Below are 17,761 nucleotides of genomic sequence, written 5' to 3'. Positions count from 1 at the left end.
TTCATGTCTTTTTTTTTCTCTCCTCCAGAGCCTTGGGTTTTGTTTGTGTTTTTTTGGTGATAGCTCTGTAAAAGCTATAATGCTCTTAGATGGCTTGTGAGATGTCAGAATGAAAATATTAGGTATCTAGGAAAGCAGGACTGTTTATAACCACAGTTGTCAGTCTGTGAAGCCTGGAATGCCCTACGGGCCAGCAATGATACATTTTTATACTCACACAAAACCCATACTGCAAACAAATTAAGGTCTGGATTTGCTAGGCAGACTAAATTCCTTTAGGAGTTGTGTGGATATCTGGTCTGTGGGATACACCAGTCTATTTGAGATGAGGTTAAACCAAAACTCTTTATGTAGAGACCCCTAATGTTTGGGCAAATCAAGGTGTGGATCTCATTGCAGTGGTTATTTTCTTACAGAAGAAGAGCAACTGAGTTAGAACCTCTTGACACTTTAATGAGAGTGTGGTTTATTTCCTGGCACTGACTTTGTTTGATGATACAGATAGCAAAGCTTTGCTTTTGCACAGCAGCTGTCAAGAAAAAGCCATTTCCCATTCTCAAACATCTCTATCCTTCCAATAATGTCCAAGATGCACTTCTGGAGCAGATTGAGTATCTGGGAAGGAAAATAGAGATGGATGTGAAGAAGAAGAGGGGAACTTGAGTTGTTTTCTTACGCTGACACTCCATTCAGTTGTTTCCTGTTTTGGCAGTGAGTACATGGCTACAAAACAGCAGAAATAGAATGTTCCTGCCAGCAGCTCTGAACTTCTTCTGTTATGGGTCATAAATTTCAAGGACAAACTATATTTTGAACTTACTGAAATTTGAGAAGTCTCATGCAATTCTTTAACCTGATACTAGAGTTTAGCTCTTTGATTTCCCTGTCTGTGTTGCAACACTCATAAGAACCAGAACTGAAAAATCAGTTTTTACCCATTGCAGATGACACTGAGGCAATCCAAGAATGTGAGCAGCTGAGCTGTGCAGTATTGCTGTGGTTTATTGACAGCAGTGCCTTCCTTCTGGGAGCATGCAAGATAAATGCACTGGTCAAGTGTGGAAGTGGCACAGGTCTGTGGCTTTCTCCCTTCTGGAAGTTCTGCCAGGCCCTGGGAGCCACTCAGGTGCAGGTGTGGAAGTGAGCACTTGCAGAGTGCAGTTATCTCCCTGGTGAAGTGGGTGCCGTGCAGGACTGCAGGGTTTGCTGTCAGGAGCCTCTCCAGTGAGGCATGTTGGAACTGGTCAGCGCTCAGAGACAGCCTGGAATACCTGCTAGCTGGGATAAATACGGCCCTGGGGAAAATGAGCCCACTTGGCCACGTGTTGATATGATTTAACACGGCAGCCATGGCCAGTTTACATTCTCCTGGGGTTATTTCCGTGCTCCCAGCAGCTGACTGGTGTCACAGACCCTCTGACCGCCACGGCCGCTCGGTGCCCGGGCACTGCTGAACTAGCAGGGGGCTTTCTAGGAAACCGTGTTGCAAGTGTGGGATTTCTTATTTATTTATTTATTTATTTTAACCTCCTGTAACAGTGGTGTTGAACTTTAAACAAGCCTGTCCTTTCCTCTCTGTGCTGCTCAGCCTCAGGAAGAAGCCTGCATAGCAGGCAATTGGTTTCTTTTCTTTTCTTGAGGGAGATTAGTAAGCAAATCAACACTACCATATCTTAGTTGAAAACAAAATTAGGAGACCAGATAAAATGTTTTTAAAGGGTATTAAAATCCACATTTATTTCACTTAGCTGGCTAAAATTCTGCAGCTGCTTGTTAAATTTTATGTTGTGTGATGCAGCTGTCTCTTCATTTATCTGATCTTTAGATGACCTTCCTCTTACCTACAATGTACATCCTCATTTCTTGTTCTTGCCCAAATACCCTGATGTAAAGCTTAATGTAGGATAAGAAATCAGATCTTCCTTGTTAAGGTGGGCTACCTGAGCAGTTGTGTGCTTTATATCTTCATGAAGTTCTTTTGTTGGGGAGTGAGTTCAGGGCCTCAGGTTGCTCTCTCCCATGCTGAAGACCTTTTCCCATTTGTGTAAAGTAGGTGTTTGTTGTGGATCTCTTGGTACTTGCTGGTTTTCTTGTGCTCTTTTCTACAGGTCTTTGCAGCGTCATTGGATTGTAGGGGTATTTCCATTCTGAAACCAGCCTGGAGTGACATCTTGGGGAAAGAGCACCTTCCACTTGACTTTATTGTAACTTTTTACTCTTCCACCTTTTCCAGCAGTATCATGTGTCATCATTTTTTTCAGTGGCAGCTTTAAGAGGAAACCTGTTTTTTAAGCTAAGATTACTTTTTTATATACGTCTTTATATATAATTTTTGTGAAGTGCTGTCCTTAGTGTGAGTGCCTGAGTAGATGAATTAGGAGCAATTCTGTAGCCCCTGATAAGATCTTGGCATTTGCTTCTTCCCGTAGGAGCAGAACTGCTAAAATGACAGTAAATTGTTATCTGAGTCTGATCTGCTCCAGGGTTTATGGTGCAATTAAATAGTGTGATCAAATTGAGCCCTGCTGCAAGGCTTCCTGGGAGTGAGTCTGGTGAAGCTGAAGGCATTGAGACTGCACCTTTAGTGTCTGTTCTAAGCACTGATACACAAATGAATGGCTGATGGCATGGCCACTCTTCCTGGGCTCTTACAGAATATTTACTTGACGATTTTGAGGTGCATCTTCTCTTTCTGAATCTCCTGCTGACATCTGAACAGGATGGGGAAAGTGAAGCCTGATGTGCTGTTGTGCTCAGAGCTGCAGGAAGTTCCCTTTTGAAGAGCAGGGCTTCAGCAGACTTCCTCTTTCCACCCCAAAGTACTGGGGGGACAGGGCTTAAAACCAGGAGATGAGTGGCATGAAGTGACTCATGCTCTGAGCCCAAAGCATTTGACTTTGGAAAACTGACTTCAGTTCTAGCCCTTCCTCTTTAAAGTTTTATATTGCACGACCTTTTAAATGAAATGTCAAGCTTCCTTTTCGACAGGCAGGATCTGTGCAGTGTGACTGGGTGTGATTCAAGGAGGTGTTTTGTAACTTTGTGAATCCCTCCCTTCATCCACTACCTTCAGTTCTCATGACATCTCTGGCTTCAAGTTCCTCAGAGCACAATAATTCCCTGCTATGAATGAGTCTGATTTCTCCAGCTGGAGACCTCGTGCTACTGTTCTGAGCATGTTCTGAGCCTGCCCGAGCAGCAGTTGAGTGGTGTCAGTAATGATGTGGCTCCAGCAGTGACCAGGACCAGCAGTGTTTGACATGGCCACACAGCTCCTGTGGGTAACTCCTGTGGCACTGGGTTCTTTCTCTCCAGCCATGTAATCTGTTGAAGGCAGTTGCAGTTCCACTACAGTCAGCTTCATATCCTGGAAGTGACCTTGGATGATAAATATTCTTTGGTCACTTTAGATGTTCTTGCAACTTTTATATAAAAAAAAAACCCAACCAAAACTCCAAACCACTTCCCCCCACGTTGCTGAGGAGAGTGTGCCCTGTCTGATGTGCAGGCATGCCTGCTGTCCAGGATTTTCCATTTTCCCATGTTCCTCATGCTCAGCAGTGGAGTGCTGGCTGCTGGCTGGCTTTCCACACCAGGCAGCAGCTTCCCTGTTGCCATACCTCCATCCCTCTTGTTACCATCCCACCCCCAGCCCGTGGTTTTTCCTGTTTCTTGAAACATGCTCCAGAAATACACTGCTGGTTTTAAATAGTCTGCTGAAGGCACACGAGTGACTTGTTTCTTTCCATTTTCTCTGTGCCTGTGGGAGTTCAGCATCTCTAGAACTCCATTATTCTCCAAGTGCCTTTAGGAACTGTGGCATCTTGAAAAAGATCTGGTATTTGCTGGTGAGGTAATAGCCAGCTCTCTATTCCCTGCACAATAAATTGCCACTTTCAGTTCCTGAAATACTTGGTGTTGGTACTGGAATCTGTGGAGCTCCTGGGGACTGGCAGTAGTTTGTGTGTGCACATACATGTGGATGCTTCAGTGTAAAATTTTAGCATTAGAGTTCCTTTGTAGAGTTCCATTTTGTAAAGAAGCATTTGATCCATTTAGTTTTAAAAGAGGGGACAGTTTTTTTCAAATCTGTTAATGCTGTGAAATGAAACTGTGTATTAGTGCTGCTGATAAAATAGCCCAGTATTTACAGGAAAATTCCTTAGGGATCTTGGTTTGGTTTGCATTTTGATGCTTTTATAATATGAATCCTGAGTGGAGGGGGAGTTGTCTTGGTTTTGGGTGTTAGGGATTTTCAACACACATTTGGGAAATGTGGTTAGTAATCTAGAAAACCATTTTTCCTCGTTCCCTGGGTTTTTTCTCTTGTTAATCCTGTACAGTCAGTATGGAAGAAAAAATCCCTGTAAAATACAAAGTCACTAACCTGGTGTCAGAGACAAATTTCTGAAAACACCCATTTTAGCTGCCTCATGTTTGAGATATTGGACTGTGACGGTCCAGATCATATTCTCCAGACTGCATTCTTCATAAGCAGAAATACTGGCAGCCATGTGTTCAGTTATAAAAAGCTGGCAGCTGATGTCAGCCCTTATTTCAGGTTTGGAATACTGTGCTAATTTTGGGCAGGTTTATGTAAATCAGAACTCTTCTCCTGACATGTAGCATTCAGGGTAAATTGGTACATACCTGAATAATGCAGCACAAGAGATAAACAGGTAAAGTGCTGCAGTAGATGGCCCACTTGAAAAAATCTTGATTCTTTATGTGCAGAACTCTGCTTAAACAGTATTTATTTACAATGTGAAATTCTGTTTCAGCAAATTGGGACTAATGTCCAAGGACAGCAGAATTCTCTTTATTTTAACTTCTGAAAATGTCTCAGATGTCTGAGCTATTCTATGCATCTGAAAAAACCTGTCTGAGAGAGCCCTGGTGATCTGTTTTAGCTGAGCACATGAACTGAGTGCAACTGACTTCTACCACTGCAGCTCTGTGACATCGTGCTGATAATTCAGGATAATGATGAAGGTGGTCCTAGACAAATCACTCTGTGTGTGTGTGATGCCAAGAGGGGCAGACAGGTTCTTTTCTGTCACAATGAATGTTTCACTGCTGCTGAGTCAGAAGCAGGGTTGATATTTTCACTGATGCTGCAAAGAAGGGCTTAAAGCAGTTTGTGTGGAAGTGCTTTGGGGCAGAGACCCTGCTCCTTGGAGAGCTAAAAGGCATCATGTCTGGTGAATGTTGTGCTGCTTTATTATGCAAACTAATAATATTGTAATAAATAATGTTGGTGTTGTATTCTGAGACATTTAAACTTGATTCTTAATTGGAGACCCAAAGTGCTTTCTGTCCAGAATTCCCTCACATGAAGATGGGAAGTCAAATGGGTATTTGCCTTAAATAGCTAATGGGATGAAATTAGATGGATTCATACGTAACAGGGTTTGTTGTTTTTTTTTTTGTTTCAGGACATCAGGCATGAAGCCAGTGATTTTCCATGTAAAGTGGCCAAACATCCCAGAAACAAAAATAGAAATAGGTACAGAGATGTCAGCCCCTGTAAGTACACTTTCTTTTCCATTGTTTGTAGGACTGTTGACTTCTAATGGCTTTTCACAGCTAAATGTTCATTGTAAGGACAAGATTCTGTTAGGTGGATAAGCACCCAGGACAACTCTTTGTTATTATATTTATTTGTGGGACTGGTGTCACAGGATGCTTTTACATCCACGGGGTTATACAAGAGCAGCACACAGTAGAGTCTGTGTTTGTGGGCAGAAATCTGAGGAAGGAAACTTGCTTTACCTTTGAGTTCTTCTGCTAGAGAAGAATGGTGGCTGAAATAGCATCTCTGAGGTTGCAGGGGTGCTTTCTGTGCAGCTCTCACCCAGAGAGCCTCCTGCCAGGCAGCACAGGTGGCAGCAGTGCCCCTCTGGGAGCTGGGTGGCACAGAACTCTGCCAGGGACAGAGCTGGGCTCCTTGGAGCAGAGGAGGAGCACAGGGGATGCTCCCAGGCCACAGCTGGGTTTCTGAAATGGCTGTGTCCCCTGTGCTGGGGGAGATGGCTCTCTGAGCACAGGTCCTGTGCAAGCACAGCTCACTGTGCTGCTGCAGCCTGGCTCTCCTGCTGCCATCCCAGGGACAGGGACAGTCCCACTGCCACCTGCCCACACCTGGCATCCAGGGCCTTGGGCTGCAGTCACATGGCAGAAATGATGCTCCATGACATGGTCAGCAATAATATTTGATGTGTCTGACACTGCAGCGAGCCCCCAGGAGGTCTCTGAGCCTTCTCTGCCCAGGACATTGCCAGTCCTGGGCCAGTGTCCCTCAGGGTGCAGCACGCCCTGAGCTCAGCAGGCCCTGTCCCAGGGCAGGGTGCTGCTCTGGGCCACAGAACTTCTGCCTTGGTGCTTAAAGCTCCTGCAGCCTCTGGGGCAGTTAACCAGAACAGTAATGCTTTACTGTAATTGCTTTACTAAGCAGTTCTGATGTTTGAGGTTGTGAGTAACAAATTCCTTCTTGCCTTTAGATAATCCTGCTCCCAGTCTGTTTGCTTTCTTGCAAAATGTGGGAACCCTTGTGTGTATTGAGATTTTTTAGTTGGTGGTTTGGTTTCTTTAGTCCCAAGTTGAGCAAGTGACTAACAAAAGAGCAAATAATTTACATTTGCTGTATTTCTTGAATTTTGATAAAGGGTGGTCAGGCTGGGAACAGTAGCTAAACACCTATAAGAATAAAAGGTCTCTGTCCTGTTTGCCCAATATATGTTTAGACAAACCTTTAATAACCTTGAACAAGCTGTATTTGAATGTTTAAGCTGAAAAGATAAGCAGTTGTGTAATTAGATTTATTTAAAACCAGCAGCTTGATAACTGTGTGGATAGGTCAGTGTGGTCTGGTTTGCAAATTGCAGTGGGGATTATTTCAGATGCCAGGGCCTCACCCTTGCAGTGTGCTCCTGGGAGGTGGAGTGGGAGCTGTGCTCCCTGCTCTGAGAGGGGCTGATGCCCGTGGGCACTGCCCTGCTGGGCTGAGCCCTGCATTGCCCAGCACAGCTCAGCTGCCTGACCCGCCCTGCTGATGAGGGTGTGCCTGCACTGTGTTCCACATTCATTAACCTGTGCTTTCTAATTGTGCTGCAGTTGATCACAGTCGAATTAAGCTAAACCAAGGTGACAATGACTATATCAATGCTAGTTTGATAAAAATGGAAGAGGCCCAAAGGAGCTACATCCTTACCCAGGTAATTGCTGGCAGTGGATAATAAAAATATTATAGTGGCTGGAGTTGTTTTTCATGGATTTTCTGTTTGTTTTCTTTATTGTAAAGCTACCTAAGTGCATGCAAACATCTGTGTATGTATAAAAGTCACTGCTTTTCCCTGAATCTGTCAATTCCCCACCTATCTGTATAACAAATTTAAAAGTACCCACATGCCCTGTTGTCTTATTCTGAGAGCCAGCAACTGTGCCAGGCTTCTTGTTTGTGCTAAATGTTCAGTTCCCTGGAGACTGTCCTGATCTCTAATTTTGGCTCTTTTTTTACCCCTTCCTCCCACACTTTAGATAAAGGTAGCTGGGATTAATATTTTCAAGTGACAGCTCTTCCTTCCTGTTTCTAAAGAATAGAGCTCAATCTCCTCGGGAAGAAATGGGCAGAGCAGTGTGCAATGTGAACATGGTCCTTTGAGCACAGCTCCCATTGCCCTGCCTCAGGATGGGAGGTGGATCACAGGGGAGTAGTCAGATGTGCAGCTGACTGATGCTGCCTGCTGCTTACTGCCCTGATCCACATTCAATGGCTTTGTTTAAATCCAGTCATTCTTCCTGAGGAGCTGCTGTTCTGTTTGAGCACAGGAGTGGATCAAACCCAAACTTCAGAGCAATTGCTTCAGAGTAGAAAATAGCAAAGGAACATTGCAGAAGTAGGAAGTTATAAGGAAATCTGCTTTGGGAGTAGATAGTCTTTTAAAAGAGTCACTCTTTCATTCAGTCCCAAGGCAAATTGTGAAGATTGTGGAAAACCATATGATTTGTTACTGATTTTGCATCCTTTCAGTCTTTTGGATGTTTTAGTCAAGTAATTTTCAAGTATCATGAATAAGGATGAGGGATTGCAGAGTAGTTTGACACAGATGTTATTTTTGCTTTTAGTCAGTGGGGTTTATTTCCCCATGACCTTTGTATATCTTTCCTAAGAAGATGCAGCACTTTTCACTCCCAGTTCTGTTCTCACAATGAGACTGTGTCTCTCTTCCTCTTATGTATGGGGGGAAAAATTAACCATGCTTTTATGGGTAAATTCATAACATGGAACTTAAAGCTGTCTCACTGCATTTTTTTACATTTTTAAATGAGAAGTTGCTTGTTACTTGTTTAAATCTATTGCCTTGTTCAGGGACTGTTACTGGGGAAGAATGCACTGACATTTACAGAAAATAATGCTTATTTCTGGGGATTCTGTCTCTGCAGGGACCTTTGCCAAATACTTGTGGTCACTTTTGGGAGATGGTTTGGGAACAGAAAAGCCGTGGTGTTGTCATGTTGAACAGAGTGATGGAAAAGGGATCCGTAAGTACTCACCCACTTCTAGCTGTGTGTTCATCACATTCATGGTTTTCTGCAATCAAAAACCCAAGTAAAACCAACCCAAAGAATGGGATGGGATGACTGCAAGTAGTTTTGTCTAAGAAATGGGAAATTGAATACTTGGTGAACTGATCCTACTGCAGTCAGAAAATCACTCATTTGTAATTATGGGGCCTAATTTCTTGTGAATTTGGCTAAAATAAAACACAAACACACCACAACTCCACAGAAATGGAAGTCTCTGCTGCTGACCGGGGGCTCTGGAGTTGTTCTCTGTGTGCACAGACTGCACCTCTCAGGGCTCTGCAGTGTGAGGTGGCTTTGCAGTAGAGAGAGAAGCTCTGGGGCTCCAGGTTTCCATCACACACTGAGCTCTGATCGTGCCATGGCCCCCCGAGGCACACTGTCCCCTCCAGTGCCACTGTTGTGCACAATAAAGGATAATAATGTGTAAAGACATCTTGGAGGAGGGCAGTGAGGGTGTTGGGTATCCACCAGTGCTAACTGGGTGGTACATGCTTTTGCATCATCAGAAAAACATTCCCAATAATCAGGAAAATTCCTGGGCAATGAGCTGTGTTTTAATAAACTGCAGTCTGGATTTTTCCCTGTTTTGCTGGGTTTTGTACTACAAGTGAAATTTAATCTTCAAAAGAGATGCGGTAACCAAATTTTTCAATAGTTTCTTCCTTTCCAACCATTCCTGCTCCCTCTCTGCACTGCTCTAGTTTTGAACAAAACAAATGACTGTGATCCCTTAGGGCAGTGCTTACACTCTCAGCAAACAGCAGTGGGATACTTAAAGTGGAGCACGACAAAATATTGTTTGCAGACACATTGTGGAGAAATTAGACACAAAGGCAATTGCTATAACTTTTATAAATCCAGACAAAAAGTGCAGAGAATTATAACTGCATTCTACACCCTGATAAACAAGAGGATGTATTTTCAAAATAAATCAGAATTAGTTTGAGCAAAACCACTCTTAGTCTGCCTATGAAGAAAATGCTGAAGGGGTTTTCTGTTTCTTAAAATGCTGTCTGAAATCACCTTACTCTTGAGCCTGCTGTTGGTTTAGCATTGTTCTGCCACTTTTGGTTTGGCCACATTGTTTGCCCTTGAACAAAAGAGTCCTGAGCCATGTGCAGAGCCTGGGAGAGGGGTGGGTCAGGGGGTGACCCCGATCCCAAGGCAGAGAAGTGGCTCAGGGGCAGCAGGAGAGGCCAGTTCTCCCAGGCACAGGAGCTTGAATGCAGGCTTTCCTCTTTGTGCTGCTGATGAGTATTTTAGTTCCAGGTTTTTCCTGCACACTTTAAAATGTGCTGCTTTCCTATTTGGTTGGCTCATCAAAGTCCCTGGCATGCAGCATTCTCTGCAGAGCTCATCTCTCTGGGAGACCTTAATAAGAAAATCTCAATTCAGTCAGGAGTAAGTAATGACATTTATGTGTCTCCTGCTTGGCTTTAGGTAAAGTGTGCACAGTACTGGCCACGGAAGGAAGAGAAAGAAATGTTTTTTGAAGATACAAACTTGAAACTAACCTTGATATCTGAAGATATCAAATCCTACTACACAGTACGACAGCTGGAATTGGAAAACCTGACCGTGAGTACCGGGTCTCATCCAGTCCTTGTTCTGCTTGGGGTGAGATTCACATCCTCACCAGCGAGGGCTTGAAATTGGTGGTCGTGAATTGTCCTGGATTTGATGATCCTGCATGAGATGTTGTGGAAGTGGAACTCTGGGGTATTTATGAGACGTTCCTGGGGACCCTCCAGGCAGTTTAATACCATAGTATTAAATACCATAGTATTTAATACCATAGCAGTCTCAGCCATACCCAGAGTGACACAAGCTTTTGAACTGTACTGAAATAACTAAACTCAAACTAAGTAAGTTTACTTCCCCAATTCCCTTTGCTCCCAGTGGAGACCTTCACAACCAGAGACCATTACTTGTAATGAGTTTCTTGGCCGTGCCGCTGTCAAAGCTCCCTCAGACCGGTGAAATTTGGGATTTAGTCAGCTGGTCCCAGTCCTGACTGCTGTACCCAGACTAAGAGTTCCCAACCCCTGTTTCTGCAGAGCCAGGAAACTCGAGAGATTCTGCACTTTCACTACACCACCTGGCCCGACTTTGGGGTGCCGGAGTCGCCGGCGTCGTTCCTGAATTTCCTGTTCAAGGTGCGGGAGTCGGGCTCGCTGAGCCCCGGGCACGGCCCGGTCGTGGTGCACTGCAGCGCTGGCATCGGCCGCTCGGGCACCTTCTGCCTGGTGGACACCTGTCTGCTGCTGGTAAGGGCACTGCTCTGCTCTGCTTGCTGCACAGGGCAGCCTAGGGGGGCTGCAGAGGGGCCGGGGCAGGGCTGGGCACGGTTCCTGTCAGCTGCCATTGCTTTACTCCCCTGTTCCAGGAGTGTACTCCAGGGCAGGTCTGGTTCCTAAGTGGCCATTCTGAGTCTGGAGAAGGGTTTTCAGAGTGATTCACAAAGACAGGCTTTGCCTTCAGGGGAGGCAGCATATTTGGGGCCCAGTGTTTTGCCCTCAGTGTTTTTGGAGGCCCAGTAATGAGCTGCTGATACCAGCTGTGTGTGAGTTCGTTCATTCTGTAGTGTGGAGGGTGGTATGAAGCCCCTACCACAAAATGAGTTGCTGTAGTGAACCTCCTCAGAGCATGTTTCACATTTCTATCTGCAGATGGACAAAAGGAAAGATCCTTCTTCCGTGGACGTCAAGCAGGTTCTCCTGGAGATGAGGAAGTACAGGATGGGGCTCATCCAGACTGCAGACCAGCTCCGCTTCTCCTACCTAGCTGTTATTGAAGGGGCAAAATTCATCATGGGAGATGCTTCAGTGCAAGTGAGTGCTCCTGGCAGCTCCAGAGAACTGCAGCAAGTGGGTGGGAGGAGCAGGATGGAAAGAAGCTTCAAATTTGGTGCTAGCTTCAGCTGCAGTACATGTTTATATTATGGGGGTTTTAGGTACAGTGCTTTACAATCTATCACGACCTAAAGTGTTTTATTTATTTCCAAAAGTACCTGTTTTGTAGCAGGTGCCTCCTGTGCTTTCCTGCACCGTGACTGGGGTGGAGCTGCTGCATCAGCCTCCCCTGGAATTTCAGACAGTCCAAGTTTTCTAATAGCCTGAAGTTTAAGTGTCATGATTAAATTCATCAGGGTTTTTTATGGTAAGCAGAACTCTAGCAAAATAGATTTTATTTTGTGCTTAAGGTTTTTAGAAGCAGATTGGAATTTCTTGCATTTATGGCCAATATGTTTTATGGATGTAGCTTGGGCTTGGAGTTCTTGTGTCTGGTTTTTCTTTCTTTTTTTGCAATGCAAATGAAGAGCCACTGTAAGAGTTAATTAAAAGGTACAGAATAAAGATTCTGCCATGGTAAAGTTTAAAGTTAGAGCAGCTTTAAAGAGAAAAGCTTAACAGGGTTTGTCCTTCCCTGAAGGAGCAGTGGAAAGAGCTCTCCAACGAAGACCTGGAGCCACCCCCTGAGCACACCCCCCCACCTCCCAGGCCCCCAAAGAGAACCTCAGAGATGCACAATGGGAGGATGCACGAGCACCCAGAGCTCCTGGGCAAGCCCCAGGCAGTGGAGGAGGAGATCAGGAGCTCGCTCAGCAGCATGGAGGAGGCAGCTCCAGACAGCAGGGCCCGCTCAGCTGCGGCCCCCAGCACAGACAGGTAAAGCACCCTCTGCCTGCCCTGACAGCTGGGCTCTGCACACAGAGCCACAGGCAGGGAGTGGCTGAGGGGAGGAGATGCTCACTTCCACCCTGAGATGCTCTTTGGGGGTTAGGGCTGAGCAAGCAGCCACATTCCATCCTTTTCTGGCTTTCTGGGCAGGTGCTTGAGTTTAGAACTCTGGCTGGGGGTGTGGGCTGGGTTCCTTCACTGCCTGTCTTGGTGCAGATTTGTGATGAGCAGTGAAAGCAGGTGGTGGTTAAAGCTTGTTCTTTAAAGGGCACAGAATCCTCCCAAGCTCTTCCTAAACCTCTGTTGAGCAGCCAGATGTGTCCTAAATGGAGACAGGCTGTGCTTCGGTGGCTGCTGCAGCCCCAGGAGCTTCCAGCTCTGTGGTGTTCCCTGCCCTTGGAGCACCTGCATGGCTTCTCTCCTCCATGGCCATTCCAGCATGGAATATTCATTGCTACCCAGCCCTGAAGGTCCCTCCCTCTGTCCTCAGCACTAGTCACGACACTGAAGCCCGGAGGAGACCTGTTGGGGACACCCCGCGGCTCTCGCCCCGCAAGGAGGAGTCCGTGAAGGAGAACTCGGAGGAGGAGGATGAGAACGTGGTGGCCACTTGGAAGCCCTTCCTAGTGAATATCTGCATGTTCACTTTCCTCACGGCAGGAGCTTATCTCTGCTACAGGGTGTGTTTCCACTGAGCAGCGGCAGGAGCGCCGCTCCCGGCTCGCGCTCGGCTCCGCGGAGCCCCTCCAGGCAGGGCAGCCTTGGCTCAGAGCAGGTAGATTTAGGGGGAAAGGCCAGAACTTTGGGTAGGGCTTCATGAGAGAATTGATGCACTAGGGTTTTATCCAGCCCTGTGGTCCCAAGAACATAATATTGTAATCTCAGGGCCTTGAAATATTCAGGAGTAAGCAGAGAAAATGCCAAATAGTCTGTTTTCCTTTTTTGTTTTTTTTTGGTTTGTTTTTTTTTTTTTTTCTAAACTAAATAATAGAATTACAACACATTGTTGTTTTTAGCCTTTTTTAAAAAGCCAGTTCATTTTCTTTTGTTTCAGAAAAACTAGGCACAAGTGAAACTTGCTTGTACTCTCCAAGTGTTGTAACCAAATACATGACTTACATTGACAAGTTCCCAAAAAAAGAAAAAGAAACCCACATACCTGAAGAATGTAAACTTTTGGAAGGGGAGGTGTGTTTGTGGTTGGTTTTTGGTTTGTTTTTTGTCTTTTTTTAAATTTGCTTCATCTTTAAAGACTGAGTTGTGGGCAGTGCCTGTGGTATTGATATATTTAATCTTGGCATAACTGTTCTTGAAGAGCTGATTGTTTTACTTGTGTTGATAGAACCAGGCTTCTGCATTTGCTCAGGGTATCCCAACACGTCCAGCTCTTTGATTTTTTTTCCTTTTTTTTTCCTTTACTAAGTGTATCTCCTCATTGACTTTTGTTGCACTCTACTTGCACATATGCCTCTTTACATTGCACCATCCTTTCTAAAGCTGTTTTTACTTTTATATTCTGGCTTGGGAGAGGTCGAGGGGGGGGAGAGAAACAGGAAAGGGAAATTCAACCAAACCATGTCCACCAGCAGTGGGGCCATGCCCGTGGCCCATGGAAGGACCAGTCCTTAAACCTCAGCATTTGGAATGTAAAATGCAGTTTCACTCTGCAGCTGCTCCCTCAGGCCCAGCGTGGCTCTGAGCAGGGAAACACTGGGGAGAGCCAGAGCAATCCCTGCTGGGGCAGCTTCCCTTGGCCAGGAGCAGGCCAGCAGAGCCGTGCTGGGCTCTGAACAGCCCCTTGGCTGTGATGGCAGTGCTGGTGTGTCCTGCTTTGCTGGAAGCAGAGATCCCTGTTCTGGCTCTGGCAGCCACGGCTCAGCCCCGTGGGGTCCCACAGCAGCCAGGGCTCAGGGGCTGCAGTGCTGCTAGGGGAGGGTGGGGCTGTGTGGGGAGGACTGGCACTGGAAGGCAGCATTGCACCAAGCAGCCAGTGCTGTTCCTCGGGGTAATACCAAATTATTAATAGTTTCAACAATAATAGCAAAGATTTCTTTGCTTGTGTCGTGGTGCAGAGGACAGGAGCAAAGTCACTCCTGGGAGTTGTAGTAATTGAACTGCCCCATGACAGCTGATCTACAGCAGTGTTACTGATTTGTTTTATTTCTAAAGTCTTTCTAGATCTATAGCACTTAACCACCCTCAGTGCAGCCCTGGCTGTGGAGGAGCCCAGGGGAGCCCCTCCACGCCGTATTTATTTTTGCCAAGCTGGCTGTAGGTGTAGCTCTTCCTTCAGTGGGTGAGTAGGTGAGGGGGTGGGGGGAGGTGGGGGTTACTTCTATTCTGTGTTTTGTTAAGCTTGCATCAAGGGCTTTTCAAGAGTACAATAATAAATCCTCAGGTAGTACTGGGAATCAATCCTTTACCTGTGAGACTGTTGGTCAGACCAGTACTTGAAAGGAGGAATGTTGTAATCAGTCAATATTTAGTTATATTATTGGAAACAGGAAAAATGAGTATAGAAAAATGGTAATATATAATGGCTCATCTGTGTATTTAAGATACATTCTGTGATTGCTTTGTCCCCACTGTTCTCTGCAGCGTGGGCAGGACCCTGCCCTGAGGCACCATTTGTACCCCTTTGTATTAAAGTGCATGTGAAGTCTGCGGTGTCCCGGTGAAACACCACCTGCTTGAAAGGTGACAGAACTTATATTCCTGCTTCCTGATGTGCCCAAATGATATTTGCATGACCTGATCCTTAGTGGCTGTGGTTCAGAGGGCGTTGCTGAGTCTCTGTTCAGCACTGGACCGATTGGTGTTTATCAGAGCCCGTGTACTCGCCTAATCCTTGGCATGACTTCCCGTGGGATCCCGTGTGCTCCGTGTGCCCGGTGGTAGCATGTTCCTTTCAGCTGAGTGAGTGTAGTACAGACATTCCAGAGAGCTCAGGCAGCCCTTCCACACCTCCCCTGGCCCTGGGACACCTGGGGAAAGAAACAAACCCACCCCAGCTCTGGCCCCCTTCCCAAGAGGGAACATTTTAAATCCTAGGTATGGCAGGAAAAGAATGGATGCTTCCTTTGAATACAGAGTTATTCAAGTACAAATGGTTCTTGGTGCCTGTTTCTTTCCGGTGTTCCAGGCCCAGCTCTGACCCTGTCTGGGACACAGTGACTGTGCCCAGAGCCCAGGGAGGTGTGGGCAGGGCTGGCAGTGCTGAGCTGTGCCCATTTTGTTTGCTGTCCTGTACTGTCTGTGGTAGTTGGGGGGTGTATATACCGTAGCACAGTGGGGTGTTGGGTAACCTGTTCTTGGAAATGGACAAACATCCATGTTAGACTCGTTAGAAAGTTAGTGAGCTGCTCTGCTATCTGCCTTAAGCAAATATTTACTCATCAGGTCTTTCTTTTTTACAGATTGCCATAGAATAAACTTTTATAAAAAAATATGTAAAAACTCAACAAAAAAGCTGAATGTTTTGGTATAATACAGTTTCAGGTATCTTGTCTTTTGTGTAAGCCGCTGCTGGGTCTCCCAGGTTAGAGTACAACTGTACAGTTTTTCAATCTCCCATACAAGTTTTCAGTTCTCATTTTAGTTGTAACAATAAAACTCTTTTTTTAAAGAACTCACTTGAATGTGTTATTGCTTCTGGGCTGGGTCCATGGGCTCCTGCTTGACCCACGTGCACAGGAGGGCTGAGGGGGTGGGTTCAGAGAGTAAAGGCATTTAAATGGTGCTGGAAGAACTTCTGGAGGCAGAGCTCCAGTAAAAGAGTAGAGGATCCCCATCCCTCCCTGTGCTTAAATGTTAAGGGTAAGAAGTGCAGGAACTCCAGCACCCTGGGTGGTTTCTGCAGGAGCTGATGCTGACCCTGGTTGCAGCTGCAGCATGCACATCCTGATGTTTGAATTCCAGTACTTACCTTTGGTTTACATTTTTAGGGAAACTTACAGCTGGAGGAGGGAGTTCACCAAAGTAGAGCAGGACAGGGCAGATCAGGGCCTTGTCCCTTGGGGGTTTAGTGCCTCTTACCTGTCCCCAGGGCTGCAAGCACAGCAGTAGGAAAAACTCCCAGGAACTTGTCTCAAATGGTTTATTAGAACTTTAGAAAACAGTATGAAATCCAACAAATAAATACCAAATAGAAAAGTTTTATGTGTATGTATATATATATAAAAATATGTACACACAGTCCCAACCCCCTTTCAAGTATTGCACCTGGAGCCAGGCTGCTCCCATGGGCACCCTGCCAGCCAGGGCTGGGGATGAGGAGGAGAAGTCTTGGTCTGTGACTAAATCAGAGTTTTAAAAAAACAAACCTGTCCCTCCTCAGACCTGGACATGGCAAAACCCTGCAGCTGAGCACACACAGCTCTTACAGAGCCTGCCAGGCCTGCAGGACCTGGCCTGAGCTGCAGCAGGTACAGAGGGACTCGGGGAGTACCAGGCTCTCCTTCTGCACCTAAATGGCCCCAGCAAAGGAAACCACCAAGCAGTGGTGCTGGATTTGTTCTACGGCCTGGGAGAGTGATCATTTCTCTCCTTGGAGAATGCCAAATCAATACATCACTTCCTGGGAAAATTGATCATATTGGACAGAGCTGGAGAAGAGACAGCTAATTCCTGCAAGATGGAGGTAAGACCTGGATCCACATTCTGAGAGTTCCCAGTTTTCATTTGTCCAACACTTGAGAGACACTGAGAAAATGTGTTCCAGGCTGCATCATGGAGATGACAAACTGTCCCCTTTGGAGATAAACCTGTGCTGGGGCAGGAGATGGCAGGGACAGGACAGAACAAAGGAAACCAGACAAAACCAAACCCTCAGGTACCCGTGGGGCTGTGAGGACAGCAGGATCCAGCTCTCCTGTTCCACTACTAAAACACTGTGATTTCAATCTCGGCCTCCTGAGCGGTTTCTCTCAGCTCACAGCAGATCCTGTCCATCTTCTCAAAGGCCTGTCGGCCCCGTTCCCCTGGGGAGAGAAAACAGCCCCTGCTGAGGGACAGCAGAGCACCCCAGGAACCTCTGGGGACACTCCTGTCAGCCTTGCTTGGAAGGAAGGAAGGACTCAAGAGTGACAAACATCCCTCAGAGAATAGTTTTCCAAAAACTGCTGGACTCTACCATGGAAAATCAGGCCTCTTGCAATGATTTCCATGAGTAACAGCTTGGGGTATCAGAGCTGGAAAACCTGTCTCATGGGGGCCTGAGTGTTCTGTGGGCAGGGCTGGAGATGCCCAGAACTAAGCCTGGCTCAAGGTGGGCTCTGGAAGAGCAGAACAGGGTGTCTCCTGCCTGACCTGGCCATGCTCTAGCAGCATTCCAGCTGTTGAGCCCCCAGGAAAAGCACAAATGCTGGGCAGCACTGACATTTTATCAGGTCCCCTCCACTGTCAATCATTTGTCACTTGGATTCCAGTGAAGTAACAGGTAATGAACCAGCATAAAACTGTCAGTCCTTATCTGCAACCTTTTCAAAACATTCAGT

General features: G+C 46.1%; 2 protein-coding genes across 7 annotated transcripts in view; one reads left to right on the top strand and one right to left on the bottom strand.

The window, feature by feature from the left end:
* Nucleotides 1-17,246, top strand: part of PTPN1 (protein tyrosine phosphatase non-receptor type 1) — a 32,683-nt gene extending 15,437 nt beyond the window's left edge. The window contains exons 2-9 of the mRNA XM_050982007.1: nt 5,436-5,526; nt 7,114-7,214; nt 8,443-8,541; nt 10,027-10,164; nt 10,644-10,853; nt 11,256-11,417; nt 12,019-12,254; nt 12,757-17,246. Of these exons, the coding sequence (XP_050837964.1) occupies nt 5,436-5,526; nt 7,114-7,214; nt 8,443-8,541; nt 10,027-10,164; nt 10,644-10,853; nt 11,256-11,417; nt 12,019-12,254; nt 12,757-12,961 (1,242 nt within the window). The 3' untranslated portion in view covers nt 12,962-17,246. The remainder of the gene's footprint in view (nt 1-5,435; nt 5,527-7,113; nt 7,215-8,442; nt 8,542-10,026; nt 10,165-10,643; nt 10,854-11,255; nt 11,418-12,018; nt 12,255-12,756) is intronic.
* RIPOR3 (RIPOR family member 3) overlaps nt 16,349-17,761 on the bottom strand; it is a 41,777-nt gene continuing 40,364 nt past the window's right edge. For all 6 annotated transcript variants that reach the window (XM_009093163.4, XM_050982004.1, XM_050982003.1 and 3 more), the window contains one exon: nt 16,349-17,245. In XM_009093163.4, coding sequence (XP_009091411.1) covers nt 17,148-17,245 — 98 coding nt within the window. In that variant the 3' untranslated portion in view covers nt 16,349-17,147. The remainder of the gene's footprint in view (nt 17,246-17,761) is intronic.

Source organism: Serinus canaria, chromosome 20, assembly GCF_022539315.1.
Source record: "Serinus canaria isolate serCan28SL12 chromosome 20, serCan2020, whole genome shotgun sequence".
NCBI classification, from domain to species: Eukaryota; Metazoa; Chordata; class Aves; order Passeriformes; family Fringillidae; genus Serinus; species Serinus canaria.
The sequence above is the reverse complement of the archived record's forward strand: the minus strand, read 5'-3'. Positions and strand labels throughout refer to the sequence as shown.